General features: G+C 27.0%; 1 protein-coding gene across 1 annotated transcript in view; it reads left to right on the forward strand.

The window, feature by feature from the left end:
• LOC129962145 (nephrin-like) overlaps positions 1–9,644 on the forward strand; it is a 132,409-nt gene extending 122,765 nt beyond the window's left edge. The window contains exons 7-11 of the mRNA XM_056075883.1: positions 934–1,224; positions 4,421–4,711; positions 5,851–6,147; positions 7,958–8,089; positions 9,610–9,644. Coding sequence (XP_055931858.1) covers positions 934–1,224; positions 4,421–4,711; positions 5,851–6,147; positions 7,958–8,089; positions 9,610–9,644 — 1,046 coding nt within the window. The remainder of the gene's footprint in view (positions 1–933; positions 1,225–4,420; positions 4,712–5,850; positions 6,148–7,957; positions 8,090–9,609) is intronic.
• The last annotated feature ends 2,432 nt before the right edge of the window (positions 9,645–12,076 follow it).

Raw genomic sequence — 12,076 nt, forward strand, 5'->3', positions numbered from 1 at the left:
CTCGAGCAATTGAAGAATTTTTATTGTAGAATTCAGTTAATTTTCAAAAGACATTTCTGTACAAATATAATAAAAAGAAGTTTCATGTCACAGGTTACATTATACAATCTATGGGCAGCGTCTCTGAAGCAGTTTGAAAGAACACTCTGTTTCAGTATTTTACCTTATATTGTTAGATTGCAATATTATTCTATTCATCATCTATAAAAAAGAAAAAGAATGTTTTTAGATGGAAGGGAGATAAGATGTAGTTTTCAGCACACATCGATATATATATATATATATATATATATATATATATATATATATATATATATATATATATATATATATATATATATATATATATATATATATATATATATATATATATATATATATATATATATATATATATATATATATATATATATATATATATATATATATTTCAACAATAAGCTTAGGTTTTATAATTTTTTCTTCTTCTCTAAAAATTCGAACGAATCATGAAAATAAATCAAAACCTACAGGAAAGAAATTTTCTTCAGCTGTAAAGAAGTATCTATACGATAATACCTATATCTATACGAGTTTATAGGGTTCTTTCTTTTCGATCATATTCTGCACAAGTAATGAAAAAAAAATTAAGTAACCTTACTCGAAGAACTATTTGAATAATAGGAAGTCCATTAAATAGAGATAGAGAGAGATGTGAGTGCATATGATTATGAAGAGACTATATTTTTTCTATTTTAAATTATAAATCATTTGACTTCTGTGAAAGCAAAATTTATTTAAATCACTTGTATTAAGTAATCCGTGATGAATGGATGCAAAAGAAGTATAATATTAAATACAATACTTTATCCAGGAGAAAACAGTTGTGCACTTTTATGTATAATATTAATTTAGTACATCCATTCTTAACAAAAATTCAATTTTCATCTTTAGTTACACCAGTGCTCACCTTAGTATTTGGTGCTAGTGTCCAGTCTGAACATATCCGGGAAGGCAGCGACGTGTACTTTGAGTGCAACATCCAGGCCAACCCCCCTGTCACAGTCGTCCGGTGGAGGTTTCAGTCCCATATGCTGGAACACGCTCCACACGTCGGCATAGTGATCAGAAACCACTCTCTGCTGCTTCACAACGTCACCCGGAGGAACAGGGGCGTGTACCAGTGTGTAGCAGAGAGCAACTTGGGAAGAGGTAAAAGTGAGGAAGTCATGCTCAGGATACAACGTAAGTGTACATATACATGGATTGTGATATGGACATTGCATCAAATTAAAAAGAGTAAAGTGATGAGTGCATAGTGAAATTAATAGATGTATGTATGCTTTGATTTGATTACAGCTATCTCCTCTCCGTTTATAATAATGATTGCAGGTCAACTTAATAGTTACTCTCTCATCGTTTTCAAATGTTTATATACTGATTAGTTAAAAGTAACTTAAAATGGATGAAGATTAAATAAAGAATTATCCTGTTAAATGTCTGAAGATTATGGAATAAATTTAGAATATGCATGATGAAATTAAAAGAATGAAGATTTAATTTGATTAAAACTATATCCAACATGTTTGCAATAATCATTGCAGACTAACTGAATAGTTAATATCTATCCTTTTAAAATGTTTTAAACTTAATTAGTTAAATATAGCTTAAAATTAACTAAGATTAAATAGCCAGTTTTCCAATTAAATGGCTGAAGATTATAGAAAATTGGAATGACTTTATTAGTTATTTTAGTCAACAAATTTTAACTCATTTTTAAATTTAAACAAACGGGTTTTTTCCAATTATCCAGTTAAATGACTGAAGATTAGAGAATAAAATTAATATGATTTTAATTAGTAATTTTTAGTAAATAGAATTTAACTCATTTTCAATTTTATAAAAATGTTTTTTGGGGGAAGGGAACTGAATTGATTTAAAGGTAATCGTTATATCTAAGCATTGATAATGCTTATTCCATGTAGATAAATATATTCAGTACACACTTATGTGAATTTATTTTATATCTGAAGAAAATTATGTGTTTAAACATAATCTTGATCAATTGAAAAATATTACTTTCCATAAATAAATAAATCAACGATTTCATTCAAGTATTATTCAAGTATTTTTTTTAACTCGATTAGTATTTTAAATACATATCTATTTAGATTAAACAAAATATTAAATATGCAAAATAATTAATACAGTACCGTTTCCAAATTTAGTGACTCATAAGATGGACATCTAACGTCACTTTCAGATAAACGCGCTATCAGAATTAAATTTAAAGTTATTATTATTGTAAGCTATTGAAAAATAGAATGAAAGTTTCAAAAAATAATCGTTTGCAAATTTGAAATACTATTCAATTATTTACCCATTTTAAAATTTGAGTAATATTGAGATTATAGTGAGGCAACAGTCTTTTCTGAAGGATTTAAATTGAAGATTAAAAGATTAAGATAAGATTGAATAGATAAAGATTGAATATTCCAAATTAAATAACAATGAAACGTGCCTTTTAAAGTAATTAAACAATTATTGCATATATTTATAGTACAATGCCAATAAATGTATTCAATAAATATATATTGAATATATATTAACTACATATTGAAATTTATATAGAACATTAGGAATAACAAAAGGAAGTTTAAAATTGGTTTGATGAAGTGTTGAAAAATACTTTTTACTCAACGAAATGCCAATTTATATTTTTCCAATATATATTTTCGATCCGAAAATTCTTTATTAGGAAAGAGTTGATGAACTATTTTAAGTGACAAAAAAATTCAAAAGCTGTTGTGCATATTGAAATTTAAAATTAGAAGTGATAATATCGAAGCAAAAATGATGAAGGGCTGATATTTATCAATGTATTTCATGAAAGCGTACAAATTCTTCGCTAGTGTGGAAAGTACAATGACTAATATGAATAGATTTTTTGCGATTTCTTAATCTTTAACTTTAAGATACAATGTTTTTCAGTGTCAATTTTAAATAATCTCATGAAGACAAATTCTCCTCATTATATGTTTCCATTGCCAATATGTCTTAACTTAAAACCGTCCTATGGGAAATTCAGATATCTAACATGTTTTTCAGAAATCTGAGACTTGCAGGTATAGAATTTTTTCGATGATTTTGATAGTCATCATTTGATTAAAAGTTTCACATATTAGTAGAAGTTCAAATATGTCACACATGTGTGTAAGAAGGAGAAATGAACTAACTCTAATAAAATATATCGTTAGTAATTAAATGTACGTTAATTAATCCCAATCTGAAATCGAATATAACAAATTCTAATCATTTCTTTAAAATTTGCTATATTCGATCCACAATATCTCAAATAGTTTAATCCTTTCTAGGACCGTGGGAAGTATGTTTTCCACCAAATTTATCAATCTTTGTATGAAATTATGTAGGTTGGCATAAGTTCTGAAATTTTTTTTTAGTAAGTCAGAAACTTAGATGCTTCAGTTCTTTATCTGATGATGACAAAAGATGACAAAATAATGTGGCTTGATTTGTTACTTAATTATTAATTAACAAAATTAATTAATTAATCAAATTAAATTTATCTAATATGCTAAATGAATCCATTTTCTTATTCTAATTTCAAGCCTAAAAATATTTTAACATGATATGACTAGAAAAAAATGGCCCTTTAAAGGGTTAACATGTAGGGGGCCATGCAGCCTCTTATTAGATCCAAATTGGAGTTGGTTATCGATCTGGTAACATTAACGCTTTGAACTCGTATGAGTAATTCGATGCATAATTATTCCCCTAATACAAGGTCTAGTTTATTACTCATAAAAAATAAATATATATGTTGCGGTCAATGTGAACAATCGGTTATTATTAATACTAACCGGTCACTATTAATACTAACCGGTCACTATTAATACTAACCGGTTTGGTTATTATTAATAATGACCGGTTAGCATTAATAATAATTGATTATTCATATTGACCGAAACATATATATTTATTTTCAGTTGGATTACCTAGAAAAATTAATTTACACCTTCTTTGTACTATATATTGTTTTTTTTGTACTATATAAGTTTTAGATTGGAAGACTGCAATCAATTTTAGTTTTAAATTTGTTCATTTGTTAACAAAGCTTGTTATAGTGACTGGATTTGTTAATAAATCCAAAACCATTCTCACCATGTGTTTATAGTTATTCTGTTATTGTGTTTATTATTATTCTGTTATATTATTGTTATTCTCAACATGTTTTTCTGCTATATGTTTATTTTATTAATGCTCTGCTATTCTTAAAGTCATTTTTCCACTGCTTTCTGTTCTTACCAAAACAAAACGATCTTGAATGTATAGAAGCAATGACATTATTTTGCATGCACATTCCATTTAAATTATACCTTACATCGCATTAAAGCGTACACGAACTTTTTTCCCCTGATAGACTCCCCCATTTGCATCCCACGCCAGCAACGTAGGTACGGCATTGCTTGGCACTGGAAAAGCAACCTGTCGTGCGCAGTGGAGGCTGACCCAAACGAAGTGTTCTTTACGTGGACACTCAACAACAGCACTTTAGTCCGAGAAACACCGGGCGTTCCCATCCAAGGGGGATCAAAAAGTGTCCTCGAATATCACCCAGTGACGAAGACGGATTATGGAACGCTTCTGTGTCACGCGACCAATGCTATCGGGCCCATGCGGGAGCCGTGCGTGATGACTGTCGTGGCAGCAGGTAGGTGCTGAGTTAGAGTAAGTAGGTGAGATTTATGGTTGATTTCGATTAACTTGAGTTCGGGTATATCGATTGAGTGCGGATACCCGAATGCTTCAACATGTAGCAGAGTTTGATGGATTATCTTTGACAGTTACATAAATGGCGAGAAGAGATTATGGTGAATTATCAACAGTTCTCTATCAGATAGTATTTTAATATAAATAAGTACGGAAGAAATTTATTAAAAAAATGTATATGTAGCTCATTTAGGCTTAAATGGCTTTTCTGAATTTCTAAAATAATACTTAATTCGAGAAAAAATAATATATATAATATAATTAAAGCTAAATCAAAACTGACTAATTTTACCTAGCGATTAAGATTTATTACAATTTCTCATTAAATGCATAAGGTTTGGTATGCCTAGATTTAAGATTAGACTTAAGATTAGATACCTAGATTAGACTTGGTATCTAATCTTGACTAATATTAGGATCAATATAAAAATTTGCTATTCCTCGTTAATGAAAATATTTTGTGGATTCGAAATTTCTCTTTATCTATCTCTTATCGTAAAATCTTTATTTTTGAAGATTTCAAATGATATTTTCCGTTTTTTATGAAATTTTACTCACTATTGTATGCTATAAATATTAAAAAATTTTCTTACTTAATTCCATTTTGTAAAATGCAGATGCCATGTGATATGTGTTTATATTCATGTTCACGTTGATACATAATAGCATAACAATGGATTACATTAGGGAGAAAAACTCAGCTGAAAATTATAAAATTCAAATTAATGTAATATTATATAAATATTACAAATGTAGATCGTAAGATATCATGTTAAATATAGAAAGTAGAAATTCACAATATCTTTATTACATAACATATTAAACAGAAAGAGATTTCAAAACAAATTTAAACTATTATTTACTATTGTCTTTCCTTTTTTATTAATTGTTGTTATGTTTTCAATAAAAAGAAATGAAATAATTTAGAACAACTTTAAAAATATGTATAAAACCGAATTAATAACATATTTTTTCATAGTAAAATATAAATCTCTTTTGAGCTTATCTCAACTTATAATTGATTTACATTCATTGACATGTAATTGCTTCTAAAGTTTTGTCTTTCAAATTAAATGATAGGTCCTCCACCACCCCTTCAAAACTGCCTTGTAACGAACCAGACAACGAATTCTTTGTCAGTGTCTTGCGAGCCGGATGAAACTTCCAAACAACCCACTTACCACCTGGAAATGTACGACATGAAAGGGGAGCAGATAATGGTCAACATCACATCACGACATGAACCTTACTTCTATGTACACGGACTCCCAGCAGGGTCTACGTTCATTGTTGCTCTTTACACAACTACCTCTAAAGGAAGAAGCGAAACTGTTGCTCTGACAACAAACACATTGATTGCAAATGATAAGAGTCAAAGTGAGTACAGCTGTTCATGGTAGAAAAATGAATATAATTATTTCTATATTCTGCTTTATCCTGATCTTTTGACAACACGGAATCTTAATAATCTTCTTGTTCCTTAATAAAAGTTCCAAAACATTTGAAGGAACTTTTTCAGTGCAACTATCAGCTGTTTACGATTAATTTTAACATTAAATGCACAGATTTCCCTTGTATATGGTATTTATAACTACCTTTAAAACTGTACTTTAATTTTCACGTAGGATGAACGATTGCAAAATAAATCTGAGTGACTTCTTTTTTTTCCCACGACTGTACATATAACCGCAAATCCTAAAATTACACTGTAAAGTTGGGAGCATAATCATGAAACCTAAAATTGAAGAAATCAACGAATGTGAATTTTGAAATTAATTTTATTTATTTATTTATTTTGCTGAACACGAGTACGGAAATGATAAATCAAAACAGGTTCCTATTTCTAAATTATACTTAACATAATAATATTTGGTTAATATTTTATCGACACACAACACGAAAAATGTTAAATCAGTAATATAAAAATAATTAAAATGTATGAAGTATTAAATTGTATGAAGAAATGTTAAATGCAAGGATGAAAGATGATCATTGTATATGTTCCTACTGTAAGAATAAAATTAAGCGATAAGTATTAAGATTCTTGGATAAGGCATTGCTTTGAAAGACAATTTTGTGAAAGCCTTTCTAATTTGGAGCATGGAAATGTCACTTTTTATTCGAATTAAATTATGAAAAGATTTTGCAAATTATTTTTATCGTGTATGGGAATTTTTAGCTCATTAAAGTTATATCTGTTTATTCAAATGACAATGACATTATTCATTTATATTATAATATTTATTAAAATTAAAATCTGAAACGATTTTTCGAATTATTCTTATTGATTATGTTAAATTTTTATCACATTGTAATGACATTTTCTAAAATATTTAATTCAGCTTTTGAATTCTGTGAAATAAAAAAGGATATTCTTAACAAACATGCATTCAATTATTGCAATAATGACTAATTCTACAAAAAAAAAAAAAAAAAAAAAACCTAAAGCAACAATGCTATCGGAAAGAAATAACTATTTGATGTATTTTACTAAAATGAGATGCTTCTAAACATTTGTATTTTAATTTTCAAAACTGAAAAAAAAATTAATTTGCTGCATAAAAGAATATTTATAATGAGATTTAATTTGATAAAATACAACAATAGGATTTTTTTCTGAAATGTTTGGCAAACACATTTTCTTTTGTATTTCAAAGCTGATTGGATATTGGGTGTAAGATTCTGAATAAACAAACTGATATTTATTAAATTTGTAAATTAACAGGAAAATTTTGATCAATACAAAGTATTCTGGAAAATATTTATTGGCAATCATTATGCAGATAGTTGATGAAAAAGCAGCATTTAAAATAAATAATATATTTACCATAACAGCGTTTACTTCTGTATTTACTATACTTCTATTGTGATATATTTAAGAAGTTTTTCTGAAATATTTGGAGTATTAGACGTATATTTTTGGAGAGTTTTCCTGCCTCGAAGATGTATCAAAATTATTATTTATTAAAATTAAAATTTCACTATAATATTTTATAAAGTACAGATGAATTATGATCCATAATATAAGTAGCTGTGGAAAAGATGAAATTTAAAATTCATTAATATTATCTTGAACTTAATATTGTTCTTTTTCAAATTTCTATTTTAGAAAAATATATATATATATTTTTCTTTCAATTCTTCTTCGTAAGTTTGAATTTTAAATCAATTGTCCTTACTCTTTCAGCTTCAGACACGGGAAATTTAATGAATATCATCATTGTGTCATCTCTTGCAATCCTGGGAACCTTGACACTTCTGGCCATCGTTGCAGGAATCATTGTATTTAGGAGTAAAGCGGAACCCACTGCGCATGAGGGTTAGGCTTTCTATAGCAATGCATTCATTTATATTTGAACTCATTCTTAAATTAATTATACTTTTCAGAAAACGCGAGCTTATTTCAAATTACATTTCAATATTTATTTAATAAATTTCAGCTAGATATTCCAGGTAATATTATAAATATGTAGATAAAATGAAATGAATAAATTCGATTCAGTTTGATGAATAAGATCATTTAAATGTTATTTTATGAATCCCGGAATATATTTTGTTTTCGGAAGAATGAATTAAGAAAAAACAAATTTACTTGTTGCTTCATTCGATTAATTTTCGTCTAAATGTATGTATTTTTACTTTTATACAAACAACGATGTAAACGTGAATTATCTACGTTATCTACGTTCTACATTAATATCTTTGTCACTGCACACTTTCGAAACTTGAAAATTGCTATCCTTAAGCATATTTATTAATTATATTTACTGCTAGCCTTAAATATATTAAGAAAAAAAATTGCATGGAGCGATATAATATAATAAGCAGGTTATAGAAATATAGGAGTGGTTGGTAGATAATTTGACATTTGGAGGACCTCTGAATTGGCATTTGATTGTGATGGTAACGAAAGACTTGTAACAAGGTGTTTAGAATTCCAGTTTTCACAATCAACGCTCATTCGTTGTAGAGATTTGAACTTTAAAATGCTGGTTCTGACTTGTTAGTCACTTGATACTTTTCACTTTTACAATTAGAAGTAATATAATTCTATTTTCAAAATATTGAAAAGGTTCCAAATTTTTTTATCAAGTTTTATGGCGGAAAAAAGAGATAGAATGCTTAATTATCATTCAGCGATTTCATTAACTTGATATTTAATTTTAATATTAAAACTAGCACTGTTAAAAATATCAAGCAGTTTTAAGTATATATATATATGATTTCTTAATACTTTGAATTTTTTTTTAAATTATAAAACATTTGCTAAATATATTTTTTCACCAAAATTATTTTTCGTGCAATCCTTTTCCAAAATTTACAAATCCATTTTAGAAATTCTAAAATAATTTGTAAACAAGTTGCAAAAAAGACTTTTAATTTGCCAGTCAATAAGCTTTAAATATTTTATTTGACTTTTAAAAATTTTCAATTTTATATATTTTTATTTATGAAAATAAAAAAGGATACAAAGAAACGGAGTAATATTTTAATAATAGTAATATAAAGCAATTATTTTTTGTAATAAAATACATATTTTTATATATAATTGACAGATTTATACAATCCCGAATATAATGAATCGATTTTTTCAGCAACATGAAGAAATTAGTTTCATTTATTTGTAACATAATTTTATGAAATAACTTATGCTTGTGAAACTCTCCTGTTATCTGAACAAATATTTTGCCTTTTAAATATTAACTAAAACGTGTATTAACATTGTAGGGAAAAAATACGGAATTTTGCTTATCGAATTATTTCAACTTACTTGCTGTTTAACAAAACTATATATACTTGACATTTTTCATTTTAATAAATTGGTTATTTTATTTGCAGCTGCAACAACAGAAACTGAACTGACAGAAAAGTGAGTATTAAAAAAATCTTTCAAATTTATATTATGTTACTTTTGCATATTATTTATATTGTTTTATAGCTATACATTTAGTTCATTGATGTATAATTATATTTCTTATTCATTCACAATATATTCTTCATTTTCTAAAGAAGAAAGATGAATTTGGTTGTAAGAAATATTTTTTCTAATAAGATATGTTCAAGTTAGAATTTTCAGTCTAAAATAGTTGCTATATCTTTCGTCATTCCAAATATATTTTTTCATTCTAAAAAAACGGTTTACTGTATCAGTATTTTTTTCTAAGACGATGAACTTATTTAAAGTGGCGGCAGTTTACGAGGCGGATATGAGACGTAGAAAAACTTGGAAATGTACGTTTAGCTTTCGAAAATTGCAAAATATTTAAGACATTTTGAAGTCATGAAATTTTTAGTATTTTTTATGCTAAAATTTTGATACAAACGCAAAATAGAGAAAACTGTAACTGAGAAGAATGTGAAATTTTTTTATGGATATTGAGGGAAAGTGAAATATCAAAAGAGTGGCCTAAAAGGGGAGAATTCAGAAGAAGAATTCAAAAGAATTAATATTAGCTAAACATGGAGAAAATTCAATATATCTTACGTTTATAAATATCCCCTGATATATGGCATAAAGTGATTAGGAGCTTCGTGGTACCTGAATTGTCTATCTATTTTGAGATAGATGAAAGTGTTCTATGCTACTCGCACTTTTTTCTTCAAATGAAAGTTATATCTTTCCCAGTTTCAGTTTTGATATTTTTCATATCTATTTACCGATATAGGTTAAATTTTGTTATCTCTCGCCAATATTCCATGTGCATACAATCAAAGTGGATTATGACAGCTACATGTGATAAAAAACGCAGATATACGCAATAGCCATACCCCAAATATTTTAATATGATTTCTGTTACTCTAAAGCGTTTCAGGAAAAGATTTATATATTTAGAAAATATTGCTATGTAGCCGCCAGAAGATAGATTTACAATATAACGACACTCAACTAATTTACATCTGATTTCTTTTGTGTCCAACAATGTCTAAATGAGAGAAAAAATTAAAAAAAATTTGTGAAAGTGAAATATAAATACTATACAACTCTCAGAGTATAGATTTATGATACTGGAAATGAACAAAATTGTTATGTATTTGAGGAAAAGAGATAAGAAATTTAAAATAAAAAATGGAAAGGAAAATGTGATCATCATTATGTAAATCCAATTTTTTTTATTAAACAATTATTTATTTGCTAATTGAAGTAACAAGTGCACACTTTAAGAGATATTTATCATTCCAATTTAATAAAATAAAGAAATAAGAATCTGACCTTAAAGTGAGTGATATGCCTTTCATTTCATACAGTGTCGGAAACTAATATTATATTTATTTAACATCATCACTTATAGAGTATAATAGTAGATAATAAAATAGAGTAGAATTATATAGTCTAAAGGATATTTAACAATCTGATAGTCTATGTTAGAGAAGTGAATAACAAATACGTTCATGGTGGTGAGCAGATTTTACATCGTTATCATCGAAGAAAAAATGGCGCCTGAATTTATTTGTACCTGTTTGAGTTGAAAAGTAAAGCGAAATTTTCGCAGAACGTTTTAAAGAAATTTGTTTAATAATTCTTCATATAAAATGTTTTGAACTTACATTGCAATACATAATCCAAGATTTATAATTTATTTTCCAAAACAGTGTAAGAGATCCTTTATGGTGTCCACTTTCTTTCAAATGAAGATTTCCCATTAAATGATTCAAGATATGCAGCAACAATACGTAGACACTCCTGAATTCTCTCCAAAGAATCTGCTATTTTTCCAAAAACGAGTCATTAAATTCTATCTAAAAGATCCTTAGACGTGAAAATCGTTATCTTATTTGTGAGAAGAACTGCAGATGCTTTGATTCGTGAGTTAAGAATGCGGATATGAAAGAATGTCCCTTCAATATCTGTTTAATGACGATATCCATTGAGGAAGTATTGTTCTTTTGAACCGTTTCAGAAGAATAACATTGTAATTATTTTCAGAAACACAAATATAAATCCAATCAGTCTTATGATTGCTGTTTCATTTAAAACATTTTTATTTCAAAATAAACAATTATTCCGTATTATTATTTCTCATGTCCTTGAGAAAAATAGATTATTACTTGAAAATTATTCATTGTTTGCTAAATATTTTATATTAATTGCTTAGTAAAATATACCAAACGTAACAAATCTTAATAAGAGTGTTAATTTATCTAATTTTTATTTCACCTAATGAGCATTTTAAATAGATAAGGACCATAAAATTAATAATAAAAATTTAAATTATAGAATTTGTATTTTAATTATTCTATGCAATCCAAATATGGTTTATCTTGACACATTTCATCAATTTTATTCAATAAAAAATTTTAAAAAAAT

Source organism: Argiope bruennichi, chromosome 2 (genome assembly GCF_947563725.1).
Source record: "Argiope bruennichi chromosome 2, qqArgBrue1.1, whole genome shotgun sequence".
NCBI classification, from domain to species: domain Eukaryota; kingdom Metazoa; phylum Arthropoda; class Arachnida; order Araneae; family Araneidae; genus Argiope; species Argiope bruennichi.